The sequence below is a fragment of the Aphanomyces astaci genome, assembly GCF_000520075.1.
Source record: "Aphanomyces astaci strain APO3 unplaced genomic scaffold supercont1.32, whole genome shotgun sequence".
NCBI classification, from domain to species: domain Eukaryota; phylum Oomycota; class Saprolegniomycetes; order Saprolegniales; family Verrucalvaceae; genus Aphanomyces; species Aphanomyces astaci.
The window spans coordinates 454,647-482,460 of record NW_009798295.1 but is presented as its reverse complement, the minus strand read 5'-3'; the positions used below and the strand labels follow the sequence as shown (position 1 = coordinate 482,460).

The 27,814-nt window shown below is 49.8% G+C and overlaps 10 protein-coding genes across 19 annotated transcripts; 4 read left to right on the top strand and 6 right to left on the bottom strand.

The window, feature by feature from the left end:
* Positions 1 to 454: 454 nt before the first annotated feature.
* H257_11167 (hypothetical protein) lies at positions 455 to 1,711 on the top strand. The gene has a single exon (XM_009838018.1). The coding sequence runs from the start codon at positions 487 to 489 to the stop codon at positions 1,546 to 1,548; it is 1,062 nt and encodes a 353-aa protein (XP_009836320.1). The 5' UTR covers positions 455 to 486; the 3' UTR covers positions 1,549 to 1,711.
* Positions 1,712 to 4,459: 2,748 nt separating this feature from the next.
* Positions 4,460 to 5,565, bottom strand: H257_11166 (hypothetical protein; the record flags this gene model as incomplete). The annotated part of the gene is made up of 1 exon (XM_009838017.1): positions 4,460 to 5,565. Exon 1 carries the CDS (start codon positions 5,489 to 5,491, stop codon positions 4,460 to 4,462), a length of 1,032 nt encoding a protein of 343 aa, XP_009836319.1. The 5' UTR covers positions 5,492 to 5,565.
* A 4,570-nt stretch (positions 5,566 to 10,135) lies between these two features.
* H257_11165 (hypothetical protein) lies at positions 10,136 to 10,762 on the top strand. The gene has a single exon (XM_009838016.1). It carries the CDS (start codon positions 10,159 to 10,161, stop codon positions 10,693 to 10,695), a length of 537 nt encoding a protein of 178 aa, XP_009836318.1. The 5' UTR covers positions 10,136 to 10,158; the 3' UTR covers positions 10,696 to 10,762.
* Positions 10,763 to 11,302: 540 nt separating this feature from the next.
* H257_11164 lies at positions 11,303 to 12,166 on the bottom strand (the record flags this gene model as incomplete). 2 transcript variants are annotated; one of them, XM_009838015.1, is made up of 2 exons in its annotated part: positions 11,859 to 12,166; positions 11,303 to 11,781 (listed from the first exon to the last, which is right to left on the bottom strand). In XM_009838015.1, the coding sequence occupies exon 2, from the start codon at positions 11,702 to 11,704 to the stop codon at positions 11,303 to 11,305; it is 402 nt and encodes a 133-aa protein (XP_009836317.1). In that variant the 5' UTR covers positions 11,705 to 11,781; positions 11,859 to 12,166. The 2 variants fall into 2 exon arrangements, with proteins under 2 accessions (XP_009836317.1, XP_009836316.1); XM_009838014.1 differs by having other exon boundaries at positions 11,303 to 11,784; positions 11,859 to 12,107.
* An 81-nt stretch (positions 12,167 to 12,247) lies between these two features.
* On the top strand, positions 12,248 to 14,397 carry H257_11163 (hypothetical protein). Its single transcript, XM_009838013.1, has one exon. The coding sequence runs from the start codon at positions 12,378 to 12,380 to the stop codon at positions 14,262 to 14,264; it is 1,887 nt and encodes a 628-aa protein (XP_009836315.1). The 5' UTR covers positions 12,248 to 12,377; the 3' UTR covers positions 14,265 to 14,397.
* On the top strand, positions 14,390 to 15,236 carry H257_11162 (hypothetical protein). Of its 5 annotated transcripts, XM_009838008.1 has the most exons (5): positions 14,390 to 14,595; positions 14,674 to 14,773; positions 14,837 to 14,911; positions 14,964 to 15,040; positions 15,097 to 15,236. In XM_009838008.1, the coding sequence occupies exons 1-5, from the start codon at positions 14,404 to 14,406 to the stop codon at positions 15,133 to 15,135; spliced, it is 483 nt and encodes a 160-aa protein (XP_009836310.1). In that variant the 5' UTR covers positions 14,390 to 14,403; the 3' UTR covers positions 15,136 to 15,236. The 5 variants fall into 5 exon arrangements, with proteins under 5 accessions (XP_009836310.1, XP_009836311.1, XP_009836312.1 ...); XM_009838009.1 differs by having other exon boundaries at positions 14,964 to 15,236; XM_009838010.1 differs by having other exon boundaries at positions 14,837 to 15,040.
* Positions 15,237 to 15,494: 258 nt separating this feature from the next.
* On the bottom strand, positions 15,495 to 18,034 carry H257_11161 (hypothetical protein). Its single transcript, XM_009838007.1, has one exon. The coding sequence runs from the start codon at positions 17,902 to 17,904 to the stop codon at positions 15,589 to 15,591; it is 2,316 nt and encodes a 771-aa protein (XP_009836309.1). The 5' UTR covers positions 17,905 to 18,034; the 3' UTR covers positions 15,495 to 15,588.
* A 705-nt stretch (positions 18,035 to 18,739) lies between these two features.
* Positions 18,740 to 19,769, bottom strand: H257_11160 (hypothetical protein). The gene has a single exon (XM_009838006.1). It carries the CDS (start codon positions 19,216 to 19,218, stop codon positions 18,895 to 18,897), a length of 324 nt encoding a protein of 107 aa, XP_009836308.1. The 5' UTR covers positions 19,219 to 19,769; the 3' UTR covers positions 18,740 to 18,894.
* Positions 19,770 to 20,686: 917 nt separating this feature from the next.
* H257_11159 (hypothetical protein) lies at positions 20,687 to 22,029 on the bottom strand. The gene has a single exon (XM_009838005.1). It carries the CDS (start codon positions 21,927 to 21,929, stop codon positions 20,775 to 20,777), a length of 1,155 nt encoding a protein of 384 aa, XP_009836307.1. The 5' UTR covers positions 21,930 to 22,029; the 3' UTR covers positions 20,687 to 20,774.
* A 2,349-nt stretch (positions 22,030 to 24,378) lies between these two features.
* On the bottom strand, positions 24,379 to 27,305 carry H257_11158 (CAMK/CAMK1 protein kinase). Of its 5 annotated transcripts, XM_009838001.1 has the most exons (15): positions 27,074 to 27,305; positions 26,939 to 27,023; positions 26,831 to 26,884; positions 26,670 to 26,778; positions 26,478 to 26,615; positions 26,350 to 26,429; positions 26,169 to 26,306; positions 26,063 to 26,093; positions 25,961 to 26,008; positions 25,723 to 25,904; positions 25,247 to 25,667; positions 25,101 to 25,202; positions 24,961 to 25,045; positions 24,588 to 24,896; positions 24,379 to 24,533 (listed from the first exon to the last, which is right to left on the bottom strand). In XM_009838001.1, the coding sequence occupies exons 1-15, from the start codon at positions 27,270 to 27,272 to the stop codon at positions 24,433 to 24,435; spliced, it is 2,082 nt and encodes a 693-aa protein (XP_009836303.1). In that variant the 5' UTR covers positions 27,273 to 27,305; the 3' UTR covers positions 24,379 to 24,432. The 5 variants fall into 5 exon arrangements, with proteins under 5 accessions (XP_009836303.1, XP_009836304.1, XP_009836302.1 ...); XM_009838002.1 differs by having other exon boundaries at positions 24,961 to 25,202; XM_009838000.1 differs by having other exon boundaries at positions 24,379 to 24,896.
* Positions 27,306 to 27,814: the final 509 nt, after the last annotated feature.

Genomic DNA, 27,814 nt, shown 5'->3' with positions numbered 1-27,814 from the left:
CATTTAATCGCGGTGAACAGAAGTATGGCACTCTTAATTTCTGTCATATAAGTTTGGTTCAGCAAGTGTTTGTATGTGTGTACATGTAGTGGGCCACAATTAGTCTACGACAAGGGCTGTCGCCGCCAGGTCTACCTCCACCTTGCATTCCATGTGAGTTACGATCTAAATATGCGTTAAATCGATGGGTTTGCCCAAACGATCTGTTGAATGCAAATATAGCATCATTCCCATCAGTATATCGCCATATGTCTGGCGTATCGCAACACACACGAGGTGAACTTGGTGCGTGGTATTTTACGACATACAAAGTCGAAGATATTATTATATTCTTAATGTAGAGAAAGGGCACTCACGTTTCATTTTCAATGCAAAAAACACTGGCGCTCGGTTCTCCGCCGATTCTGATTGGCTGGTTCAATCTTCGTGGGATTTGCACGGCATTACGTTCGTCGCTGGACGTCATTCTTCATTTGACTCGGTGACATGCAGCTCAAATACATCGCCGTCCTCGTCGCCGCCGCGTTCGCCCAAGACGACTCGAGCACCGACGCACCCATCGCCGAAGCCACGTTCAAGCTGAAGCCCGGTGTCTGTAACGCCGCCGGTGCCGAATGCAAGAAGTTCGGCACTGGGTCCGACTACTCGTGCGTTGCCGTGCAGTCGTCCACGGCGTCGCTCAGCCAACTGTCGCAGTGCGTCAAGAAAGCTGACCTCACTGGCAGCAACATTTGCGTGAGCAAGCAAGCCGGAGTGTGCCCCACGTTTGCCAGCTGGCCGGCCGCGTACCGTCAAGTCCAACCCATCTGCGCGTTTGTGCCCGACCCCAAGTGCACGCGGGCGGTGACCGCGACCGGGGAAGTGGTGTCGGCTCGTCTGTTACAAGAAGGCAGCCCCACGACCACGAAGAAGGCAACAGTCGAGTGCTATCAGCAAGAAGTGCCGCTCACGAACGGAACCGTCGCGCGCGTGAACGGGTTCTACAAGTGCATTGACAAGGAACTGTACCGGCAAAAGAACTACGGCCTCGACCAAACCCAAAAGCAATTCAAAGCGTGCGCCGGCAACACGACCAACGGGTTCCAGAACGGACTCTGCAACGGCCACGGCACGTGCTCGCCCATCAACGCGTTCAGCTCCGAGTACGCATGCAAGTGCAACCGAGGGTATGACGAGAAGGACAACTGCAACGTACCCACAGGAAACGTATGCGATGGCCTCGGGCAGTGCGGCGCCTTGGGCGAGTGTGTGCCCGAGACTGGTTTGTGTCGGTGCAAACCTGGTTCTATGGGTGACCAGTGCTCCCTGTGTGACATCAAGTCCGAGTTGGCATGCAGCGGGCCCACCAGCGGTAAGTGCGGCCTCGGCGGCAAGTGCGTGTGCGCTCCCGGCATTGGCGGACCGCAATGCGAAATCAAGTCCGTGACTGAACCTCCGGCGAGAACCACAGGTGCCCCGGATGGCTCTTCCGCCGCGCCTTCGTCGGCTGTGGAGGCCGCCGTGTCGATGGCTGTGCTTGTGACTGCCGCCGCTGCCCTGTTTGCGTAGACGACAAAGAGTCGTGGTGTGATGGTGGTTCTAAAATCATATAGATGACACGTAGTAGTAGTAGGACTTCAACATATATAGTGTACCTCGGTCCTACTTGTATATTGGTCCCAGTGGAATAATATATAACTGTAAATATTAATAATTGTGTTATACAGACCAAACTGTATTGTATTTGATCGGACAGTTTGGTCAATTGTTTGGACAAAACGGATTATAAGGTTATTTCTGGTATATTTCGTCCAAAACTCAACTGATTCACCGTAATGTTCGATATATTTCGTCCAGACCCTATTAATGTACTGTACGTCGTAAATTATATTATTATGGTTTTGGTTCTTTATTACATCGTTGCAGTATATTTTGACAAATGTCCTGTTTATTTCACACGTTGATCAATATATTTCCAATGATTTTCGATTTTAGATGCAAATTCAGTAAATCAGGTTTTTTGTGGTGGATAGCGTTTTGAACTGTCTAATTCATAGATATAAGTCGATGTGAATCCTCTACAACCTTATATCTTGTAGTTCGAGTTGTTCTACGGTCTTGCCAAAACCTTGGGTGACATGGAAGTTAGAGCCTGGTGAAATATACCGAAAATAACCTGAACTTACATGTTGCACGAAACATGGTGTAACGTTACAGTTATTAATAGAAGTATAATATTTCCTTATATTCATGTTCCAGAGTAGTACTGTACTAGTACTAGTAGTACAACAGTGCTACACCATTTAACAGTAAAGTTGGACGAATGCCCGATAAATTAGGCTGTGTGCCCGATGAAAATGGCCGTGTGCCCAAGCAATTGCCCATCTGCCCGAAGAATTTTGTCGTGTGCCCGATGAAAATGGCAATAAAAAGTCAATTCAATATAGAAATCGTCGTTAAACGACACATGCAGCATCGTTGCTGGAGGCTGCGGGAAATGACAAACATAGCAATCCTCGGCGACATAAGCGAGGATAAATGTATGTCTAGACGAAGGAGTCGAGTTTTGGGTCAAGGCAACCTTGTATTCGATTGCGCTGTTCAAAACGTATACTTGAGGTACGTAGTATGTATGGACTTCAAATTTTGGCCGCCAGTTACGATGATTTTTGGAAAAGTATCCAACTGCATTCCACGAGAATACCGTTACGTATTTTTAATATAAAATAAGCACTATGCCATAATTTGAAAAGATAACATCGAAATATCATGTTAACATAACTTAACATCAATGTTTGTCATAATTTATGACAATGTTAACTATCGAGAAAGTACTTGACTTTGTCGTTGAATTGCTCAGCAACGGCTTGTCTGGGCGTGATACATTTAATATGAAAACTGAAGAAATGGCTGCGGGCTATATAAAGAGACGTGATGTGTGGCGATTGCACTTATTGTTAGCATGCGTGATTTACAGTTAATTAAATTAAAATGCGTCATGACATTCAGGTATAATAAGTATAATATTTTGTAATTAATATTCTATGCATACAAAACTAAGATATCACGACCGTTCGTGAAATAAATTTTGACGTTTGACATTTTAGTGCACAAAAAGCGTTCGCGATATTAGACAGATACGGAAATTTTAATGCACGGGAAATATATGGCAGCACCAACTCATGATTCCGACAAACCTTATTTGTATTTACCACATCTGCATGAGGAACATATCCGTATACTTGCATGTGTGGTGGCGAATGCACACTCCCTGTTGATGCTTTGCATCAGCTTACTCATATGACCCCATTTCCACAACTGGCATCACAAAGGGGTCTTGTCATACACCTCATGGGTCCACAACTTCACTCTGATATCGGTACAGTATTTACGTGCCACGTTGAGCAAGGGAGTTGGGTTACGAACCGCTTGGTGGTTTTGGTTCATCAATGGAGGGGCGCAACTGCGTAGCGCGACTATGTCCACTTAAGTGCACATGCGGATAAGAATTGTGAGTTTTGTGTACGCTTCATGCGCCTACAAGCGAAGCTAGCACCGAAGCCCCGTATTCAAATCGTAGGAGTGTGGGCAGGAAGGACCAAGGCAATTACGCCGACTGGTGGAGAAGGTTCAGGATAACTGGCTGAATGAATAAGACAAGATAAGATGCACGTAATCGCTCCATCTGAACTCTTGGAATGGCCTTCCTTAGCGTGGAAGAGGCTGGACACGAGGCCACGTCGGGTTACGCTGCAGCATGGACGGGCGAAGAAGTGTGCGAATGGTTGAATCCACAATTTACGACCACTAGCGGTGATCTAGAGGAGATGGTGGGGTGACAAATGGGCGTCCCACAGTGCCCGTAAACTGGATAACGTAGGGCACCAGGCATCGGCAAAGACACCAGTCATCGGCACTGTTCTAAGCCAATAGAAATGCCTGAATAACTCTTATTGGTCAAAATGTAGTTCTTCAAAAATTAGTGCCCCTTATAAATTAGAGGTTGGACCTGTCAATTTTGTGTTGATCATACAGAAATCGTTACTGTAGCAGTTAATACCCATTCTAAACACATATTCCTTTGATATCTAATATGATGACAGCATCCCGCGAACTAGAGCGTGGAGGATTCAATACATTACACAAGTCTAAAACGTGTGCCGATGACTGGTGCCCTACAAAAAACGCTACTTTTGAAAATCCTTACTGCACGTGTTTACTATTAAAATTGATATCCTTTAAACCTCAATTCATGAGCTGAATCTTGCGGTTATTTTGATATTTGAATCACCTCAATATGTGTTGTAGTCAACGAGAAATGGACGAACAAAGTAAGCAATGAACGATGCTGATGACTGGTGCCCCACGTTAAATTTTAAGGAGGTATATTCACGGCAAATGCATGGGAACGTGTACTGAAATCTGTCTATTGATGGTTTACCTTACGGTATGCACTACTTACTACTATACACAAATGGAATTAAAACGCAAACGACATTGCGATCGCGACGGTGACCACTGCAGCCGTGGACACCGCTAGGTTGGCAGCACTGGTATCGGAGTCTTCCGTGGTGCTGTCGTCGAGGACAGGTCTGGACCTAGTTTCGCATTGTAGCCCTTCAAAGCCGACATTGCACTGGCACGTGCCACCGACGTCGCAGCTGCCTCGGTTCGTACAGACGGATTCAGCAGGAGCGGTGGGATCGCACTTGGAGCACTGGTTGCCCATGGACCCAGGCTTGCACACGCATTTGCCTGACTTGGGGTCGCACGCGCCGTTGCTGCCGCACTGTCCGAACGCGTCACACACATTGCCGACAGCAACAAAGCAATTATCGTTCGCGGAGTAGCCGGCATTGCAGATACAGCCATACTCGCCACTGAGACTGGATTTGGGAGCACAAGTGCCATGGGCATTGCACAGACCGAGGCTGACGCGCACGCCGTTGTTATTGGTCGTGACGTTGCCCGCGCACGCCCGGAGTTGCTTCTCCGTAAGGTCGAGGAACCCCATGTTCTTTTCGCGGTACAGCTTTTGGTCGACACACTTGTAGATCCCGTTCACTTTCTTGGTATGGCTCGAGTTGGTCGCGCTTACAAACGTGGCGCCAAAGCAAGACACGGTCTTATCGTTCACCGTCACCGACGACGTGCCGTCGGCATTCATCGCGTTGTCGCAGTTGGGTACTTCAGAAAACGCACACACGGGTTGGACCCTGCGGATGCTGGCAGGCCAGTTCGTAAACGTCGGACACCGCCCATTCAAGTTGCCACCGCACGCGTTGCCCCGGACGCATTGGGATAGCAGGGTTGCGCCGATCACTTTGGACTCCACCGCCACGCAAGAGTACCCTTGACCATACTTGGCACAGTCGGCTGACGCGCCCGTGCCTTTGCAAATACCAGGACGACTCGAGATCACCGCCGGTGCAGTAGTTTCGTCCGTGGTTTGAGCCACGACGACAGAGGCAATGGCGGCTGCGGCCACACTCACAATGGAACGGATTTGCATCGGATCGTGGGTGTATATGATGTACTGCTGTTGCTGCTTGCTGATACTAAGCTTATATGGCCAGTAAATGTGAAAGTGACCAAGCTTGTACTGACCAAGTCTCGTCATGCGACGCATGGATGGGCATGTTTTTCTCATAGGGGTGCGTGCATAATCGAGTAAATCCTTTTGAAAAGTGTATCATTGCGACATGGCAGCGTTCTGCGCGAGACTGTATTTTCACTGTAACGCAGAGAATGGTACCAACTCTTTGTTGACCAAGTGAAACATGCGACAAAGTAAGGAACATCGGATTCAACCAATCAACCACCTTGAAGTTTGCGTTTGTTCTCCTTCATCCTGTCTCGTAGTACTGTACATTCGCAATGATCATTAGTACTACGTAGTACTTGAGCAGTTGGCTCTATAAATACATATCCTGTTGGGGTTACATACATCCCTGATAGAATTTTATACCCTAACCACAAAATACAAGAATACTACGATCAAGCTTAAATTTTGTTCCTTTACAGTCTCTTGAAATGCTTCGCTTGGGAAATGGGACATTAGTGGACATGATAGATATTGTGAAAATCGATGATTCAATGTTCCTCTTGAGTATCAGTTTTCAAAAGTCGAAGTCATTCCTCCGTGCCGCTGAGCTGCTTCCATTTCACGGCAGCGATCTCAAATATATGGCTCTTAAATTGGAACTCTACCATAATTTCAGGACAGGTGATGTCCCTGCTACAATGTTCGGTCGACAATATGGGTCAATGAGCTGAAGATCTGTCGACTACAGTAAGCAGAACACCCCCTCCGTAATGGTCGATAATGCACTTCACAGTCAAAACAGTGTGACTGGTAGCTGAAGTCCACCTCGGGGCTGTAAAAATGATAATCCAAACTCAATTAACCACCTCGGGGCTGTAACGTTGTTTTCTATCGGTTTTACATTAACAACGGATTTTATCTGTTTTCAAACATTTGATTGGCTAACGTCATTTTATTACATTGGCAAGCTCATTGGCCAAATAAATTGCATACGAGGTACTATGGAGTACTACAGTAGTACTATTAATTGAGTATCTGCGAAGCACGAGTATTTCCAGCTACTGTAAGTTACCGTAAGTACCATGTACTGTACTGATTTCCCCTGACTTTTAAACGGGGCAAAATCTATAATTTTTATAATCTTATATTTATTAACTTACACAGAACGTTTTGAAAATTCAAATGCTACGAGTGCAAGGCATCAATACTGTAGCATTGTGTTATTCTGAAACATGAAGGTGCGCATGTCCTTGGTTGACAAGCATGAGTTGTGTGCTGAGCATACTCGTCGCCCAGAAGCGACGTACTCTGAGCTGGCGGCATGGGCGGCGAACACATTTGCACTCGTTTCCACTCCAACAAAAGCTACAATTGGGAATGTAATAAAACGACATCCAATCTGCAAAACCTAGCGGACAACACATTTCGTTTGATTAACCGAGAATGAAGCCCTCAAATGGGTACTACGCTGTGAGGAACTGGGCATAATTGCCTCTTTCAAGGCAAAGGTGAAACAACGGCAGCTTCAAAACGCCCTGGATCAAATTCAAGAAGTTATGGAAGAACGTCAAGATCGGTTGTACGAAGTACCTCTCGTCGTTGCAATGGGTTGGGCGAAGGAATCATGGTGCGCAGTATCGCCATCGACGGTGACCAACTGCTGGAATCGTACGGGCCTACTTGATAGTGACTTGGCTGCCTTTAGTGGGCATGTGGCTGCAATGAGTGTCGAATAGGAGTTCATTTTTACTGGTTGTCATGGGTTATAGCAATAATTAATACCTTCAAAAGATTATATACTGTTGAATATGTATAATGTTGGCCGTTTAAAAGTTGGAGGGAAATCAGTATAACAAACATACATAAGAGCGTCACCACACATAAGGCACATAAGGGCATAAGAGCGTCACCAACGGCAAATTCTAACCTATTGTTAATGCATAGGTTAAAGTCAAACTTCGTTTTTACGGTTGCTATTTTGGCACTATCCGGATATTTTAGAAATTACACCCCGAAGAAATTCTATTTTCGCGTGAAATAGCAACAAACCCTCCGGATAGTGCAAGAGTTTCTATTCTATATTCGTTGCCCTAAGTGTAGTGGTGTACCACGTATTAACCCGCTCGAATGGTTAATACAGTAACGTTAACAGATCTAAAAAGTCCGGATAGTGCCAAAATAGCAACCGTAAAAACGAAGTTTCACTTTAACCTATGCTTTAATAGGTTAGAATAGGGAGATTTCGCAATTCAATCCGTGGTCGCGTCCGTGAGAAAAATGACTCGGACACACGACCACGGATTAACAGTAAATTTAGTCGATTTCGTTGTATAAATAGATTTCCGCGTCCGGAATAAACATAAGGAATCTGCTACTTGCAATAATGCTGTCGTCAAGCGTTCTTGCTTCGCGAGGCCTGCCCGTCATCGAAGACTTCTGCTCGCACATACCTAGCGTCGGTCAACACCATCCAAATACACAGAATCCCTTCGGAACTTTTCGTGGTTGTCGAGGATCAGGTGGAACCTCTGCAATGTTTTCTTGCCGTCGACTTCGAGCTCGTGGCAAGAGAAGCCACGAACTTTAAGCAAGTTGCACGCGAGCACCCCCCAAGACTTCATGACTCGAGTGGTTGGCCTTTATCCACAGCGCCAAGCCATCCTGGCTTCTCAACCTGCTCATACTGTAGCACACGAAACCACCGAATTGAACCCTCCTGTTCGGATAACCTCGATTTCTTATGATTATCCGAATCCGTGATTGCTGCTCGTTTCACGGATTCCGCTATAAACTTTCACGAGTTTCCGTGATTGTACTAATTACTGAGGGTAATTATTATGGTAACGGATTACTTTGCGAAATCTCCCTAATTTACCGTTGGAGATGCTCTAAGACTGGTAAGAGCATCTCCAACCGCGTTTTTACAGTATTTCTATTTGAATTTGAATTTACGGATATAGAATAGAAAATCTTGCTCTATCCGGAGGGTTTTTTGCTACTAACGATACTTAGTATAATATTTCACGCGAAAATAGAAGTTCTGTGGGGACGAAATTTCAAAAAGTCTGGGTACAAGTGTAGTGCCAAAATACGTAGCAACCGTAAAAACGAAGTTTGACTTTAACCTATGCTTTAGCAATATAATCAATAGGTTAGAATACTTTTGGAGATGCTCTTAGGTCATCCCCAACGGTAAATTCTACCCTAAGGGCATCCCCAATGGTGCGACGGTAAACGCTATTTTACCGTTTTTGGGGTCAAATATGCAGTTTTGGCAACCTCAATGGTGCGACGGTATCTACCGGAAACGGCATATTTTTACCGCGAGACGGCAAATCGGCCATTTTTACCGTTTTGTGACCACCCGACGGTAAAATACCGGAGCCAATTATAAACCACAAAGCATCAACTTTCCACCAATAAAACGCATGTATTTGAGCATGGACATTTCCAAACCAATACTGACACTGCTGGAATGGCTCTCAACGGGCGGGGTGCGAACTTCACCACCGATGAGGACTGCCAGATAGTTCGTTCGTGGTTGAACATATCCCAAGATGAGTCTAAGGGGAGCGGGCATAAGGCCGAGCAGTTTTGGGCCCGCGTGGGGGCGACTATTGCACCTATTGCGATCCGGACTGCCATCGCACAGTACGATCCTTAGCTACTTGGTGGAGCTACATACTGGAGTAATGCAATAAGTTTGTTGCGTGTTCATTATGGTCTCGTTTAACGTGCGGTCTTGGCCCCGGTGTTTGGTGTGGTCCGTTACTCATGCTTAGCATCTCCCAAACGTCGTCCATGTCCTCGTCCATGCCTCGATGGTATTGCACAATGTTGACGCCAAGCTTCCATATCTGGAAGTGACAGTTATGCGGATTTTATACCGTTTTACCGTTGGGGTTGCGCAAAAGTAAAATACAGTGACGGTAAACGTCAAAATAGAGTCTGATTATACCGTCGCACCATTGGGGATGCCCTAACGTTATCCGGGCATTTTAGAAATTATACGTCCCGCTGTTTTCGCGTCAAATAGCAACAAACCCTCCAGGATAGTACAAGAGTTTCTATCCTATATGGTGCACGTCATCTAAAAACTTCGAACTGGCCAAATCGAAGAGTGGGGTTTTTATTATTTAACGTACAATTAATGTAGTTAAACCCAAAATCTAAATACGTTAAATAGCGATTTCATGCGTTTTATCACTGCAATGGGAGGTTAGAGATCCCAACTGCCTCCGGATATTATATACGGATAAGAGTCAAATATAAAAAGCAAGATACATCTCAGCGGCCATGCTTTCCGGAATAACTCAGACATGGATGGGCCGTTCATGCCTGGCACTGATTTTCATAAAAGACGAAAAACCACTTATCACAGAAGAGAGCTTAGATGAGAAGCGACACGGACCAATATCCAAGCGCCCATGTAAATTACCGCTAGGTTAAATATCTATTTCTGGACCAATTCATCCGGTACATACTCTAGAATATACTATTAATACTACTAGTGGTACTATTAGTAGTAGAGTGTTGGAGCACCATCATTCCACAATATCGAATGGGTTTATCCGGATGGTACGATGATTTTCTCGACTCGCGATCTTAGCTCTATTCTTGAAGATCAATTGCTGATGCAACAATCATCCGAGCTGTCGCTAGTACCGTCCATGCGCCGGCGTGGGTCGCGTGAGAACGAGCGAATTTTCGCCAATGTACAGGTCCAAGTGCATGTCGAACCGCCAATGCGCCGCAAGAAGCGATCCCTTACGGTGAACATTGAAGTCGACGATTTGTCCGCAACCTCGGACGCGGAGGACGCATGGTGGAAGGTCGAGTACACGTTGCCACCGTCAGGGCACTTAGGTGCACATCAAACGATCCAACCAAAGAGCAAAGATGACGAAGCATGTCATCGCGCGTTGTTTGAGTCCACGCACAGCGGCATTTCCATCGGTTCGAGCGCGATCTCGATAGCTGTACCAGCAACTACCTGCAGTGCTGCAAGCGACGAGTACGCTCCCGCGTACCCGTCCAAGAAGCGACGATTGTCCCCAGATCATGCCCACGGGAAGACATCGTCGGATCAGCGGCCGCGGCGCCACCACTTCCAGCGCATGATCGAAACCCTCGAGCCGGAAGATTGCAACATTCTATTTTACACGATGTGAAAGACTTACACTATTTTATGATGGATCGTAATACTGTACGAAAAGACTATTAATATGAAGTACTGCATATACTATTTAAATACTAACACTATATAAAGGGGACCTCATGAGCCGTGTACACTATTTCCACCCTTCCGCCGTTTCAAAAACCATAGAAATGACGGTCGAGGTCGACACGGCGGCGGCGGCCTCGTACCAGGACTGGTCTGCCGCGAGTGTGTTTGGGTCCACCAATGCGCCACCTCCATTACATGCAATGTCTCCATCTACTCCATCGCAGCGTCCACATCGAACTATGTGTGACACGTCGACTCCTCCACACTCCACCGCACCTTGCATCATGCGATGTCCGACGCCGCCACCCCGGCGTGTGATTCCTCACGCGTCTCCACGACTTCCCCCGACGCACCACACGAGCGTGGTCATTGCCGCCGCGGCGATCCTGATCCAACGCAGCATGCGGCTCGGGTTCTTTCGAAGAAAGGCCGACCAATTCGCTGCCCAAGTAGACGGCATGACGCATACCCTGCAGGACATGGCGGTGCGCACGATGCAATCGAGCTTTAGACGACACAGAGACAAGTCCAAGCGACAAAAGAGGATAACGTTAGATGCAAGTCGGTCCCGAGTGGGGGCGTGGATGGTTGGAAGGTGGCGGCGGAAACAGTTCCTCCATGCACTTGAGCTGCGACGAAAGGAGCAGGATGACGAGAAGCATGCAGCGGCGCGACGTGTCCAGCGGTGGTGGCGACGGCACCACTTCCATCATCACCGTCAGACGATCGCGGCAACCAAAATCCAATGCAAAGTCCGTGGACACGCGGTGCGGCGACAGCGCGTCGTCGTGCAAAGTTGCCGACATGGAGCTGTAAAGGTGATGATCCAGATTTGGGCGGCTCATCAGTTGCACAGGGGATTCAGTCGTTTGAGCCATTATATGGAGCGAGAACGAACGCGACAACGTGATGCGGCATGCTTGAATATCCAGCGTCTCTTCCGCGGGTTTCATGGTCGCCGTATAGCGCAGGAAGTACGTCGGCGGCGGTTCCAGTGTTCAAACTGCGGACTAGTTGAGCCAGGAGGATGCTACTGCAAGGGATGTGGACGACCAAAAGGCAAAGGAGGAACGACCAAGACGCGCAAGGCGATGTCATCTGTGGTACCTGAATGTGCAAGTAGTCCTCGGCTCAGCTTAGCACCGGTGGCCGGACTCGGCTTTCGCACCACGGTGCTGCCGTTGCGGCCAGAAAGAACGACGACGTCGATGGTAGTAGTGGACAGTACCAAGCGGCGCGCAGAAGTGATTGACGTCAAGGAGCGGCTTCGAGGTGACAAGGCGAAGAGAATGATGCAGAGGCGGCTCCTTCAGAGCAACCAGTACCTCCATCAAGGGAGTGCCGCGCCTGGTTCCCAGAAAGGTTGTGACTAAAGCGGTCATATTATCTTGGATATGGAGCTAAAATGATATTTTGGATACTTTTTCTGTGCCCCCTTCAACTTGCTTTCGAACGGCCACAACAAGTTGAAGTGCCACCTCAGTAGCACTAAAGCCTCGAAATTCCTTACAATTTACAAGATATTTATTTCCAACGGTAGAAATCCGATCCTTCCGAACGGCCGACGAGTCGTGTCCTATGTCATTGTTGCATTTGTCCATTTTCAGACTCGTGTGGTAGTAGTCCATGTTGAGGCTTGTCCTTATCGCCGCTGTGGCCGTGACCGTCGTTGAAGCATGCACAGTGATCGTCGCTGGTAGGAACGCCACAGTGGACGGATCGGTGCTCGTCGCCCACACGGAAGACACAGGCCTTGGGGCAATGGACCTGCGCTTGGTTCGCGTGCCAGCAATGGACCACGCACACGGGTCCACGCGAAGCATCTACTCATACGCGCGTCCAGGGTACCCCCGCATCGTGTCCAATGAGCGGGGTGACTGGTACAAGCCTGTGAACGACCAGCAGGCGCTGTCCACGCCGCTCGGCCACATTCCCCAAGTCAAGCACACGTATGCGTATTTCGACCAAGACTACGCCCTCATCAACGAAAAGCAACTGGGCATGGGGGAGAGTTCGTGCGGGGCCAAGACCGTGGGATGGGCACTGGGGCAACCCGGGGGAAAGAACTTGTTCAGCATCAACGAGCTCACGAAAGTCGCGCTCGAGCGGTGCGACAATGCGCAGTGCGCTGTGAAAACCATGGGCGATCTCGCGGTCGAGTACGGGTTCTACAACGACTTCAACGGGAACATCACGCATCCCGTGTACATGAGCTCCGGGGAGGCCTTGGCAATCGGGGACAAGTACGGCGAAGCATGGGTGTTCCATGTGCTTACCGGTCCGGGCAACGGCAGCGCCGTGTGGGCCGCCCAACGTATTGCTGACGACCACGTGTCGGTCATCGCGAACGGGTTTGTGATCCGGGAGATGGACCTCTCCGACTCGTCCCGCTTCCTCGCGTCCACGAACGTGCACACGTTTGCGCGGGACATGGGCTGGTGGGACCCCGACATCGACGGGCCGTTCGACTTTACCGCTGCGTACGGGTACTCCAAGGAAGGTCCGTTGCTTCCTCTTTACGTCGGACGCCGCGTGTGGCGGGTCATGGACGTGGTGGCGCCGTCGCTGAAGCTGCAACCCGAATGGGGCTTTTACCCGACAGTGGCCACGTACCCGGTATCCGTCCGTCCGGATCGGTTGATTTCGGTAACAGACGTCTTCAACCTGTTACGAGATCATTTCGAAGGCACGCCATTTGATTTGACCCAAGGAATCGCCGCAGGTCCATGGGGCAATCCGAACCGCAACGGCGGGACCACATATGGCGTCGGCGGCGGCTGGGAGCGCGCCATCTCGCTGGAGCGCACGGTGTACAGCTTTGTCCACCAAGCGTCTCGAACACCCGTAGCGGACGCTATTGGTGGCGTCATGTGGTACGGGTTGTCGTCGCCACATGGATCCGTGTACGTGCCGTTCTCGTGCGCGCAGTCGACGGTGCCGCCCTCGTATACGAGTGTCCGGCAGAGCCAGTTCAGTCGCGAGTCGGCGTGGTGGGCGTTCAATTTTGTCAACAACTGGCTCACGCTGCGGTACAACGTCATGTACCCCGAGGTGTGGGCTGCCGTGACCAAGATGCAAGCCGACGCCATCGAGCGGTACGAGACGTCCCGAAAGTATATTGTTTCGAACACCACCAGTGTTTCGGACGCGGTCGCGTACGTGGAACAAGCACACAACGCGTTTGCTACTGACGTAGTGAACGCGTGGTGGACATTGGGCGACCACCTTATGAGCAAGTACAGCGGCGGCGCCGTCGTCACGGGCGAAGACGCAGCCAATCAGATCACAACGCCATACCCCAAGTGGTGGATTCAGCTGACGCAGTTTTCAAGCTGGCCGGGTAAGTCGCTGCATGTGCCCGTATCCCTTCGAAGTTGGCAGCATGACACGTCCAGCGTGGGAGTGACGGGGGTATCCGTCGCCCTCATGGGTATCTCGGTCACGGGGCTCGTGGCCATGGGTGCCATTCTGTATGGGCACCGGCGGCAGCGGCAGTATCGCCAGCTGGCATGAGAATATGGAAGATTTGAGGCATCAACGAATCCAAGGACGACGATAGACACTTCGTAAATGTGAAAATAGACATTTCGTGACTGTCGAAGAGTTGGATGAAAAATTGGTAAATAATTGACCGTTTTCGTTGATATTTTTAATGACCATGCGTCGTCCGGTTAATCCCTGCCGGATAGTAGCATCAATCCATCATTACTGTACGATGGCGACCCCATCCCCCCCGCCGCCGCTGCCGATGTCGTCGCCAAAGTCTCGGTTTGAAGACTCGCTGACGTTGGAAGGTCTGCGGGAAAAGATCGAGCACTTTGCCGACGATCGAGACTGGCACAAGGTAGGTACTTACGTGGAGTGTCGACGGTGCTTGACCTAGGATGCTGGATGACGTGAGACCAGTAACTTGTGTATGTAGTTCCACACACCACGCAACTTGTTGTTGGCAATGACAGGGGAAGTGGGCGAAGTATGTGAGTGCTTTCAGTGGCGCGGCGACGACGGACAAGACGTCGATGGTGCGTAGACCTGCTGCTGGGAGTTGGAAATCCGTACAAGGGGAGTACATGTGTATGACGTAGGGTGGAGCGCCGAAGACAAGGAGCATCTGGGCGAAGAATTGAGCGATGTCCTCATCTACCTCGTTCGGTTGGCAGGTCAGACTCCATCCCGTATAACGTGACTTCCCATGCTTAACCGCGTGTACAGATCGGTGCAACATCGACTTGGCCACGGCGGCTCTGCGCAAGATGGACAAGAACGCCATCAAGTACCCCGCTAACCTCGTACGCGTTTCGTTTACCATCAAAGGGGTTAACCTACTCCAAATATCACCATATAGGCTAAAGGCAGCTCGCAAAAGTATACTGCTTACGAATAGGACCAGGATCCGAACAAGAGTTCATACCCCATGAAGTTCTCTGTAGTAAATGATCAATTGATACTAGTACTACTATTAATTATATACTATTAACAGAACAGTACGTATTAATAGTAAGAACTTACTACTACTATTACTACGTATTAAAATGCGTAGTACTTCGACGTATTATTTACTGTGAAAAAGGGAGGTGCTACAACACATTATTTTTAGGATACGCATTTTAAACTTCGTCTATGTATACCGCATATATGCGTCGCCTGTACGTGTTTAGGGGAATTTGTGGATTCAGTGTTTCTGATTGGCTGCTAATTTGTGGATTCAGCGTTTCTGATTGGCTGTTTGTCGTATGCTCTATAATTTGACCAATGTATTATCATAAGTGTATACGGTAGTAACTTCGAAGTACGTTCAGTCAATATCGAAAATCCAATGTTAAAAACTTCGTCCCGCCTACGCTTCTTGGGCATTGCCGTCGCTCCCTCGTCCACAACATGCTCGTTCCGAGTCCTTGCTGCTTCGTCGGGCGTATCGTCGGAGGAGGTCGCCTCTCTTTTGCGCATCCACCGAATCGGACTTGAGCGGCACCTGGTACCCCGTCTGGCCTCGCATGGGTTCGACCTTGACTTCTCCGAGGAGTTCCGGGCACGGCATCGCGCCTTCGCCAATCTTGGCGCACACGTCCAGCAAGTCAAACGCGATCGACGACGTGACCACCGAGTCATGGGCGTACTCGGGATGACACTGGACAAACCTTCGCATCCACGTGGCAGCCGTGGGGAGCTCTCCCGTCGCGCGCTTGGCGATCAGGTTCAAGTATCGATCCACGACCCTTCTCGTCACGTCGTCGCATTCAATATGATCCAAGTATGCATGTACTAGGGGGAGAAGCCCCGGGTAGTACGATCCTTTGCCGAGCAGAATCTCGGCGATGGTCATCGGTTCAAAGCTCTCGCTGCCGTGGACACACTGGCCATGCGTCGCGTCCTTGTTGTCGCATTGGACATGGCATCCCGCGGTGTGGCACTCGGCGGCATCTGGCGGCGCCAAGTGGCGGCGAAAGAAGAACGTTTCGTCCACGGCGGCGTTCACGCGATGCGCAATCTCCATGTTTGCGTTTACTTTGGACAACGGAACATACAAATTCAAGTCAAACGTGAGGATCACACGACTCACGAGCGCGATAAACACGCTAAACGCGGCATTTTCAAAGTCCGTGAGCTGGATTTCCATGGATCGAAACTCGGTGCGCCATCCAATGTGGCCATTGCCGCCGTCCGAGGATGGCGAAGATGGCGGCGATGATGATGGCGGCGGCAACGGCGGCGGCTTCCACCGCACCGTCTGCCAATTCGTCGACTGGATGTTTTCAAAGTGGTCGGTCGCGAGCTTGTTGTCAACATGCAGCCGCTGCTCATAGATCACGAGCGGGTCTCGGATAAACAGATGAGCAATGTGTTTGGCGAGGATATCGTCGACACCGTTCGCGCGCAGTGTCGCATACGAGTCTTCGTCAAATGGAATGTCCACATCATTGTACTGGTCCAGCGATGACGTCATGTCCTCGCCATGCTTGTGGTTGCAAATGAAGGCGGAAATCCCTTCATATCGGGACTTGGGCAGCCGCTTGATGCCGCCGCCCGCCATCTTGGCGTACGTGGGCGGCGGCGGCGACGAGGCAAAGCCCATCTCGTGTGGCGTCCGATCGTCGACGGATGCCGCGATCGTAGCCCACCGGACGTCCGTGTCGGCGAGCCGACCCTTCAAGATGGGCGTGGCCGCCGTGAGCGCGAGCATGATCGGACTGAGCACGCCCAGGTGGTCGTATAGATGCCGCGACTCGCCAATGTTCTTGGCCTGGAATGTTACTTGGAGGCAGCACATGCCCATACCAAACGCCATCGCATCCATGTGGATAAACCCGGGATGCGGCTCAATGTGATCCAGCGGCTTGGATTTGGTCGAGAACGACGTGCCATGCCGACGTTTCGTGGCAAGGGGGCACGGGGTGCACGGAGGTGGCGACGACGGCGGCTTGCGCGGGTGATCGTCGTCCACTGGCGGCAGCAGCGCTGGCCGCGCATGTTCCGCGACCCACGCCGCCTCGTCTTCGAGCATTTCGTGCGTGAAAGCGTCCTTGAACAATGGCACGCGGATGTCGATCGTGCGCATGCGACGCTTGCGGATGTTGGCTGTGAGCGCGCCAAAGCGAGGATGCGGGTTGATGATGGCGTCGCTGATGTACTCCGACGCGGCGATGGGGCCGCGGGAAAATGTCGGCGGCACGGTAAAGTCGTTGCCGACCCCGAGCAACGGGAACGACGTGACGGTGGGACAAATCTCGTTGTCATGCAGCACGGACAGCAGGCGCGCGCGGCGCAGACGCATGCTGGGCTCGACGCGGCGAAGGTCGGACGAAAACCCACCGTACGGCGTGCTCGGCGTCGCTTCCACCATCCACGCGCCGTACTCGGGGACCCAGTTGCACCCTTCTTCGACGTGGTCTTCGCGGTGGAATTTCTTCTCCTTCTCTAGCAGTTCTTGCAAGATCTCTGTCGCGCGCAGCGACAATTTGGCGGTCTTGGTCTCGTCGTCCAACACGAAGATGCCGTACTCGAGCTCGTCACCCCACTTGAGCACGTCCCCGCTGATGTCCTTCACACGGTGGTACGTCTCCAGGAATTGCAGGATCCCGTTGTGGCGCACATGGTTGAGCCATTCCAGCGCATCTTCCCATGGCAGCGGCGTGCCGGCCACAAGAAACCCCATCCCGTTGGCTTGGGATCGAGAAGCGGTTTTCAGGACTGACCGCACAAATTCAGAAGTATCAATGGATAGGCCGTTGAGTATTTAATTCACTTGTAGTTTGTATACCGAACAATAAAATGCTACTGCGAGCGATCTGATTGGTTGATTCCCTGATGACTGTATGCGAATGTTGGCCCAATCATACTACGTAGTACACTGTAGTACTGTACTAGTACAGTTCACAACATGGCGGTAGGATGGTGTGCGTGGATGGGTGGATGATGGGAAGGGAAGCAAGCGCCAAGGAATGATGCGTGACACAGGCATCATTGCATCTCCGTAAGTTCATTCTAGCTGCGAAGCGAAGCTACCGGTATGCAGGTCCCGATAGTATCGAGCGACAAGGTTTCGTAAGGTTGTTCCAGCACGAGAATGTCGTCGACAGCGGCTAAACAACCTTCTGGGCCAGCATTCTGCTACGTTCCTGCAGTTCTCTCTTCTCCTGCGAGATTCCATTGTTTTCCCATCGATGAAGCCAGGGTGTGTGGCGCTGGCTAGCCACGTCATGGGCTGAATCTTAGTAATCCACCAGCAGTCTCTACAGGTACAGTATTACAGGTACATGCATGAAATCAAGAGCGACGACTGAACTTGATGTTCAATCTACACCATTCGATTCATCACGCCTTGCGCTGCGCACAACAACCCTCTTTGAGCCTGTGGCTCTAACGTCCGTTGGGTAGCTCACCTGGGCGCCGCAGTTCCTAGAGAGAATAAGAGTTGAAGGTCCAGTTCTTCTGACTTGTTTATACTGATACATCATCCGGATAAATTCGAGGCTGGGCCAATCAAATGTCGTGACCGCTGCCATTTTCCACAACATCCAGCAATAAATACCATGCACAGTTGGTGCGGCAGCTTCGGTATGTACGTGCATGTTGCTCGTCCAGCTTCATGCGCTGACACGTTTCCAGGGATCGTGCTGCATCTCACATCCACCGTCTTACTGGGCTACGTGCTCTTCTCGACCGGGTGGACGTCCGCAACCCTACATCGTGACACAACAGTCGTGCACCTCCATTTTTCGCCCACACAATTCTGCGTCGACAACGTATGCTCGACGTATTCCTCTGCGTACCCGTCCACGTCGTCGCACGACGTCAAGGTCATGCAGTTATTCGTGTTTGATGCATTCTGTGGAACCTCTATCCCAGCCAAGGGGCAAGCAGGAGGTGTACTGGACGTCCTGAATCGCGCGATCGAGCAAGACGTGTGCATTGGCGTGATGCAGGTCTGCAACGCACTCCTCGTTGCCATCTTCACACTTGCGGTCATGTCCACTGGCGCTACGCTCCTCTGTCTAACGTACTGGGTCCATGAACACCGAGTGGGACGGTTGCTGCTGGCCGCCCTCGTCGCGTCGTTCGTGCTTCATGGTGTCGTGGTGATGTTGTGGACTCCGTACGCATCGCCGACGTTTCCACCATCGAAAGGTTCCGCGGAAGTCGCCGTGAACGCCCCGCTCTATATCATCATGTTCAACTGCTGCATCGTGCTGATGGTGTTGATGAGGTTCACACACCACCTCACCTTGGAGCAAACGCGGCGGTACCTCAACCGGTTGCATGTCGGCCAGCTGGACAAGCATCCCCTCGACTGTCCAGCTTCTTACGCCTAGGAGGACATCCCGCGCACATTCCTAAGATCTTCCTGTCCCAACCTTGCATGTGATGTCGATCGACCGAGCGAAATGAATGGAACGCGCCTGCCGTGCATGTGCTTTAGTCGAATGCTGCTGCTGCACCACGTCGATTTCATCCCGAAATTCAATAAGCCAATCAGAACGTGTGAAATCAGAGTGTATATCCAATCCATACTTTTCTGCAGTCTGTGTTGCGAGTAATACGATAGTACTACTAGTAGTATGAAGTGTGACTCTTGCCAGCCAATCAAACTCGAGTTTGACGATAGGTACGGAGCAATGAAAGTGGTCAGCAAAACCAAGGCTATCTCCGTGTCCACGTGGATCGAAAGAAGGAAACCACAGCACGCAAGCACGTAAGTTTCTTCCTCTTACTTGGCATCTTTCCACTATAATTAACTACACATACAGTCGTTTGTCTCAGGAATTGTCATAACAAATATCCAAAGCTCGAGCTTTGTATATAGGTCTTTAATTCATGTCGAAAAATTCGTATTGTACTGGTTAGTGAAAACGATGGAAAATGAATTAAACATCAACATGACGCTGAAAACAGTTCCGAGCCATTTGATTTTATCCTAGTACTTGTCAAAAATGGTATCTGATTGGCTGCAAATTTCAGAATGATTGTTTTCCACCAATCATGTATCGTGGCACGGAACCAAGTTTTTACGGAATTATGTGGGAACCTTCAAAGTACTCTAAAGTACTATTAATAGTACAAACTAACTTGTTAGTACAGTAGTACGTAATATTATTATAGTATGAATACTTCGAAAAATAGTTTTACAGTAGCACGTATTAATAAAAATAGGAAGTTTACTAATTATCAATAGTACAATATTCATGCAGTAATGTTACCACATCATATGTCAGACCCTGTCGCTAAAAAACACGCCCAATTCCCAGTTTGTCGGTAATGTTTCCAATACATTCGTCACCCATCAGCTCCAATTCCACGCGCACGATATGAACGTTACTCGCGTCATGGCGACCAAGAAGCGGCGGCGACCGCATCCTTCCTTCTGGTTGATGATGCTCGTTCGTAAGTTATCCAGGAACTCCATGGTTGTTGTTACACATGGGACAAGGTGGGGAATATATATATATATATATATATATATACTTGTGTAATGGTGGAGTGTAGAATAATATTATTACAAGGGGCCGCACAAGTTGCGGAAATAGTTTAAGGGGTCGTGGTGGTGGCGGTGGCGGCGACGTCGGCGGACGCTTCTTCTTGCATCTCGCGGATGTGGGCAGTGCACATGCCGTTGGACTTTTGGAGCTTCTTGCAGTCGGGAACGGTGCAGAGCTTGCCGCGGCGATGGACTTCGCAGTACCCGCCGCCGCGGTCGGTCCGTGTGCAGTTCTCTTCGTGACATGACCGGAACCCGCCGTGGGTTGCGCAGAAGCTTCCTCGCTGCGCGCCCTTCATGCACCCGGCGGCTTCACATCGTCGACCTCCTCCATGCGACCGGCAGTACCCTCGACCTTGACTGCTCTTGATGCATCCTTCCGCCTTGCAGCGAGAGCCGCCGCCGTGGGCTTTGCACAGTCCTTGGGACTGGGCGGCATTGGTGCAGTTGTCGAACGAGCATCGCTTGCCGCCGCCATGTCCGATGCAGAACTCTCCGTTTTGCGCACCCTTGCCGCATCCGTCGACGCTGCACTTGCGCCCGCCGCCATGAGCCTTGCACAAGCCCTTGGACCGAATGCGCTTGGTGCAGTTGGGAATGCGACAGATGCCTTTGGGAGTCGAGTTGCCGCCGTTGCTGCCGTTGTATGGGGTGCCGCATGACGAGTACGGTGTCCCACACTGGGAGTACGGAGTGCCGCATTGGGAATACGGAGTGCCGCAGTTCGAGTACGGAGTGCCGCATTGAGAATACGGAGTGCCGCAGTTCGAGTAGGGCGTGCCGTAGTTCGAGTAGGGTGTGCCGCAGTTGGAGTAGGGCGTGCCGCTGTTCGAGTAAGGCGTCGTGGCAGAGTACATTTGTTCCGATCGGACGAGGAACGGGGAGTCCACCTTGTGCATGGGAGTACTGGAGTGGACTGGCAGGGCGTCCAGGGACGGCCGCACCATCATGGATTTGGTGGGTTTCTCCAAGGGCGCGACGGAAGGTCGCTGCGGAATCATGTTCTGCGGTGTCGTGACGGCGTTCGTGACTGCAGGGAGCTGGATGAAGCAGTCTTGCGGTGCTGGTGCAGTGTTGTTGTACATGTTCTGCTGCGCTTGTTGCGCTTCGAGGAGCAGCGTGTCGCCCAAGAAGAGGATTTCATCCAGCGAGAAGGCGTCCATCATGAGAGGTGTGCGGGGGGCTGCAACTTTGGAAGTGACCATGCTGGGGTTGTGGTCGGGGCGCTTCTGCAACAATGCGACCTCTCTCCATCTGGAGAACCGAGTCCACGCTGGATCTACCGCCGTGACACACGTGACAAGTACCAGCTGCGATCTGGGAAATTTTCCCCATGTCGAGCGATTCCTTTAAATAGTGTATCTACGGAATCGAGGTTGGCCAAGCATGGAGGGCTTTACGATTCCATGGGAATATGAACATCATCTTGGGTAGTTGCATGAAGGATGTTTCTCGTGGTAACCTACTTGGTAACTTTGCGGTAGTACAACGAGATCGATATCGGTTCAAGTGATCGACTAGGACGTAGTACTAGTAGTTACTTCGAAGTAGTAGTTAGTAGTTGTACGGAGGATTCAAGGAAAGGGTTGAAACAAAGGAATTCCTCTGGTTTGACCGGCCAAATAAGTCACAGGCGCCACGATGCTGGCGACATCATACTTATCTGTATTGTCTGCTGCCATGTTGGGATTCAGAACCGCCACATCATGGCAATCCACTTGTCAACATGGTAACTAACCCAGCTTTATCTTTGTCGTCGAGAAGAGGTTGGTTTGATATCTCGAGCCAACTATAATGGGGGCATTGAGGGACCTGAAAGTAAGTTTAAATGTTGTACTATTTAGTGGTCGTCCCTACGTATTGAAACGGCAAGGAGTTTCGAAACATTGGGAAATATCCAGGGGAACGAGATCCCGTTGGACGTGGGGATGGGAACGTTCCCAGCTCAACAACCACGCGACGACATTGCAACCATACAAAAACGATAAGGGCGAGATTCGTAATGCCCAACCCATCACATCTCATGAATGTGCAAGGCTTCGATAACTATACTTAGTAGGACCACCCATAACGTTAGTATATGCACTAACAGTTAGTTACCATCAGTCGAACATTATGGAACGATCGATATTCTCACACATCCTATTGTTGAATCGGGTCGTTGCTCCTGGGAGGGGGGGGGGGTTCCCTTCCTGTTAGTGAGAACGATCATAACGATCATCACGATCCGATTCAACATGTGACTGGTGGTGGTATACAGTAACTAATCGGTGGTTTGGTTGGAAGTAGTAGTCGTGTCGAGAACACATTGAGACAACCTGACGAAGAATTCCCCGATTAATCCAGTTCGACTGGTGTGTGTGTGTTGACGAGAAATTTTGGTTGTCAATGAAAGAATGATCACGTCTGGATATATAATAATACTATACTACTTACGCTTTACGACGAGGCTGACTTCGCCCAGTACAGTCAGTGTACTCTGGAGTAACTTGCAACTCCGTCCTAACAGTGTTACCCTGTGAGTACGTACACAAAGAATGCTCAAGTCCCAGGGTTACTATGTGACTGCATCACCACAGAGATGCACTTCACGTGTACTACGTAGTACTATTAATAGTTAGTAGTAAGAGGTGAGGGTGGTCTGAGTACTGTATATATAGTGTATAGTGTCCCATATAATCATCAATTTCTGAGAGAAGAAGCAGTAGAGCTGTATTAATCGGGGAATTCTTCCAAATGGACGATGGATTCGCACCCATATTTACTGGTAATGGGTTAACCTCGCTTGGCCCCTTGTAACGCTGGGTGGGATTGATTGGGACTCGACTTCGCGACGACGGAACGATCCGGAGAGACAGCAAATACCAACGTATGTGAAATACGAAAATGCACCAATCATAGATCGTTATTTGAATATGCACCAATCATACACTGAACCTCTGAATTTCTACTCACAAATACATACAAAAAGGAAGGTTCGTCGACAACGTAGACTTATAGTTCACCGTAAATTGGCACTCAAAATTATAGAGGTTCCGCGTCTATAACGTATAAGAACTTACAGTTCATTATCGCTTGCATATTCAGAAAAATCGCGCCGTTTCACATTGAAAACTGAGCAGTTCCGGATGCTGCATTACATTTGCGGATGATATATTTTTATTGCGCATGCATTGAGAAATCGCGCTGACCTGCATCGCGCCTTTCCCGCATGTACACACGTACTGTCCGCCTGCGAAATGCAGGAACAGGCCGTAAATTTGACATTGCGATCCAGTACCGTTAACATGTAAATAGACGGACATTGCCGTGATGATCACAGAATTGCTGACTCCTTTCGTCCCTTTTTCCCAAATCGCTCGTTTGACAAACTGCTAATTCTGCGCTACTTGCAGGGTTAAGCCGGGTGAGTATTCATTCGCCTCACCACCTGTCGGATAGGATGTGAAATTTAATTCCTCATCATATTGTCGATTTGATAGTACAAATTTGGGGAGGGGGTGCAATCGAATCGCGCCGACCAAACCGATCCACAATCGATCTGATTGGTTCAATTTCATTTAGAAGGTTTTGATTGGCTAATAATTATTTGAGCTCTTCTGAAGTAGCCAATCAAATCGATTTAAATTCCAACGAGAAACCACACCACAACACGAAATGGGCCGATCGGTGCAGATTTGTTAACGTTATATTAGGCTAAACGTCTCGTTAATCGTTGGATTTACCAAACCATGGATGTTGTAACGCTTCGTGCGCAGTAAATCGTTTCGACGGTTGCTTGGACAGGATATTTTGCAGCAGGGCCTTGGCTACACGTTAAACATGTGACCTCCCACGACATTCAAAGGGTTGCATAACGTTACCATCGAGGGAGATGCCGGTCCAAGAGTCGTCTTGGTCGACACACACGTCGGCATGCAAGGTCTTTTGAATGATGTCGTTCTTGGTCTTGCCATGGAACGGCAGTTCGCCGCGGAGGAGAAGGTACATGATCACTCCCAACGACCACACATCTGCTTCCTTGCCATATCCGACGAGGGAAAGGACTTCTGGTGCAACATAGTTGAGGGTTCCGCAGGGCATTTTCATAATCTCGTGCGGATACACGAGCTTAGACAGGCCGAAATCGGCAATCCGCAAGTCCGTCAGCTTATCCCCGCATAGAATGTTCTCTACAAGGAGGCGCTCAATACAACAACCATAGCTCCTTCTACCTATACGCGTCGGCCACCTTACCTGGCTTGATGTCGCGATGGACAATGCCCATCTTGTGCAGATATGCCACACTTTCGAACAGCGGTTTCATGACGGTTCGAGATTCCTATATATATGGGCCAATCAGATCGTTCGAAATATCGAAATGGATTATCAATCACCGCTTCTGTGTATCGAGATCGACCGACGATCTTGTTGAACAACTCGCCGCCGGACAAGAGTTCTGTGACGATGTAGATGTGGTGCTTGTTCTCGTACACGTCCTAGTCATAGTACGTATATGAACACATCATGAAAATGCGCATACCTTGAGGTGGATTATGTGTGGATGCTTGACAAGTTTTAAAATCGCAATCTCCGTGCGCAGCAACTCCTTCTCCGTGATCCCCAGCTGCGTCTTGTCGATGACTTTGACTGCAAACGACTCGTTCGTGACGAGATGCGTGGCTTCCCGAACATGAGAGAACCGTCCTTTCCCAAGTTCACGACCCAACGCGTAGAATTGGTCGATCGACACTTTACAGCTGGCTCGCTGCAGCTCGGCGACCCATTCGTCCCTGTCGACGGTCGTTTTCGCATACAAGAATCGTGTTTCCTCTACGGCGCCTGCATCAGCCGTGAGTTGAAACGCGAAGAAGCCTTGCTTCTCCATGGTTGGATACGACGGTACATCGACGTATCGCCCCGAGACGAAGATCACTCCTTTTGGTTTCGTGTCGACTTTCGTCCTACGCACATCACCACGTTTGAACTTGTAGATACAAAGTCATGATACCACCGTACGCATAGTAGTAGAGAAAGTTGCCCTGAAGGACATAATACCGCCGCTTCATCTGCTTGAGCCGCGTTCCCTTCTTCCACAAGTACCCATCGTGGCAAATATCACTCGCAAACGATTGCCGCGGTATTCGACTGCTTGTTGTCGTCACTTGCCGTGGTTGCAACTTGTCAATTTCAACGATGGCCTACGCAAGGCATCATGAGATATGGCTTTTCTGCACAACGCATTCATTCTACATACGTTCTCGATAGCTTGCAGGACGGTGGGTGCGGCGGTCGATTCCTTCGCCTAACGTATCGTCATGTGCATGATGCTTGACGGATTAAGGTTGGGGTGGGTTACCTGCAAGAGAAGCTCCCGTGTCGCGTCGCGCCTGTGTCCAAGGGAGAAAATTCGAAAATGAGAACTTTTCTTCGTTTCAAATGTTTCGCGCGCAATTTTTCCGTACTTCAAGTTGAGGCTGGATGAAAATTGAAACCGTCCCAGTGGCGTTTTTTCTTTTCGCGTCGGGGAGTACGAATTGCGCCGCCGCGGACGTAACCGCGTTTCCGTGGACGCTCCTTCACGGGAAGGGTTTGCCAACCGACTACATGCATGTGAGGAACAACGAAGGGAGATGCTGGATGGACCTGTCATCGAGTTTCGCAGCGGCAACCGCGGAATTGGTCGCGGCTTGATGCTCGTCCACAGGAAGGATGCTCATGAGAAACTGCAGGAACACTGATGAGATCAAGAGTTAGAAGTCGGACGACAGTACCTCGGAGATCATGGGGGTACTGTCGCACCACGCGAGAAATTCGTCAAACGTCATGCGCTCGCTCTTGTCTTTCACGTGGTTAACGAATGCATCCTCAACAAGTTGGTCCAAGTCCACTTGCTCGAAGTCGGCATGCGTCTATGAAACAGTGGTCTAAACATGTACAAACGACAAAGCATGGTGGATATGTACATTGTCGTTCGAAGCAGGCATCATCTTCATGTCCTTGAGAAGGATCATCGCAGACTGAGGGAACTGATGGATCATGGTCGTCATTTCCCGTTTCGAGATGGATCCCTTGCTACGCATGATTGATTAACCAAACACGAATGGAGTTTGGACGGCAGTCGTACTCGGACACGTCGTAAAGGTCAAAGATGAACTTCATCTTTTCGTTGCGAGATCCCCTAGGGTGTATTAGACTATGAATTCTCGTGGTCGGGTGATGGGCATGTGCCTACTTGGTAAGAATCGCCAGGCCACCAATGAACTCGTTGAACGTGATCGAATTCGACGCATTCTTGTCAAACACAGCAAACAACCGCTCTATGACGTCGAACAAATCATGAGATATGTGCAGGACATCATTTTGGTACCTCCCAAGAGTCCAGGCATGGGGAATATCTTGAGGAAGTTCTCCTTGTCCACCGAATTGTCAGCTGTGGTCTGAGTGATACCCTTGAAGACTTCACGCAAGAGGTGGATCTCCGCATCTTCGAATCGGAGAATCGCTTCTTTCTCGTCTCCAGAGAGACCATAGACACCGTCCATGCGGCCGCTCATGGCATTCCCCATCGATCGGAATCGCGTCGACGAGTTTCGTCTGGGTCCACAACAATTTTTGTAACCGACGCCGGGAGTATACGTTATGGACAGGTTATGTATTCTGAGAGGGTTCTACAATCCGACAACACGAACGAATACCCAGCGCAACCAAAGTGGTCTGATTTTCGAGGACCCAGGTTCACGATGAGACATTCTTAGAGCCAGGAAATGCTCTACATGACGATGCTATTCGTTGTCATTGAGCGAGCCAGAGGAATCGGATTAGTTCTTCGGGTGTAGATCCATCCACCTCTACGGCCCATCGCCTTCCCAAGGGGTATGTTCAAATATACTGATTGGCTAATATTCTCATCATTAATGCCGAATCAAAATCCTTCATTTCGTCGAATTCATCGATCACGTCTCTGATTGGATATTTATTGACGAATGGCATTCGAGGTCATATGCAGAAGCAGGGCGAGACCCATGTTGGACGTGAATGTTGTTGTTGTCGTGTCTGGCATTGCGAGTGCGACAATAATTGCCAATGTTGTACAGTAGTAATCTCCCAT

What these genes read in the sequence shown, in the direction of transcription:
- H257_11160 (XM_009838006.1), bottom strand. Translation starts at nt 19,218, where the DNA reads ATGACCGCAAGTGTGAAGATGGCAACGAGGAGTGCGTTGCAGACCTGC.
- H257_11165 (XM_009838016.1), top strand. Translation starts at nt 10,159, where the DNA reads ATGCAACAATCATCCGAGCTGTCGCTAGTACCGTCCATGCGCCGGCGT.
- H257_11163 (XM_009838013.1), top strand. Translation starts at nt 12,378, where the DNA reads ATGTTGAGGCTTGTCCTTATCGCCGCTGTGGCCGTGACCGTCGTTGAA.
- H257_11162 (XM_009838009.1), top strand. Translation starts at nt 14,404, where the DNA reads ATGACCATGCGTCGTCCGGTTAATCCCTGCCGGATAGTAGCATCAATC. An exon ending in CGACGGACAAGACGTCGATG is followed by an intron (nt 14,774 to 14,836) that starts GTGCGTAGACCT and finishes TGTATGACGTAG; the next exon opens with GGTGGAGCGCCGAAGACAAG. An exon ending in CTACCTCGTTCGGTTGGCAG is followed by an intron (nt 14,912 to 14,963) that starts GTCAGACTCCAT and finishes CCGCGTGTACAG; the next exon opens with ATCGGTGCAACATCGACTTG.
- H257_11159 (XM_009838005.1), bottom strand. Translation starts at nt 21,929, where the DNA reads ATGGTCACTTCCAAAGTTGCAGCCCCCCGCACACCTCTCATGATGGAC.
- H257_11158 (XM_009838001.1), bottom strand. Translation starts at nt 27,272, where the DNA reads ATGGGGAATGCCATGAGCGGCCGCATGGACGGTGTCTATGGTCTCTCT. An exon ending in GCTGCGAAACTCGATGACAG is followed by an intron (nt 26,307 to 26,349) that starts GTCCATCCAGCA and finishes ACATGCATGTAG; the next exon opens with TCGGTTGGCAAACCCTTCCC. An exon ending in CCATCGCGACATCAAGCCAG is followed by an intron (nt 24,897 to 24,960) that starts GTAAGGTGGCCG and finishes GCCTCCTTGTAG; the next exon opens with AGAACATTCTATGCGGGGAT.
- H257_11161 (XM_009838007.1), bottom strand. Translation starts at nt 17,904, where the DNA reads ATGGGGTTTCTTGTGGCCGGCACGCCGCTGCCATGGGAAGATGCGCTG.
- H257_11167 (XM_009838018.1), top strand. Translation starts at nt 487, where the DNA reads ATGCAGCTCAAATACATCGCCGTCCTCGTCGCCGCCGCGTTCGCCCAA.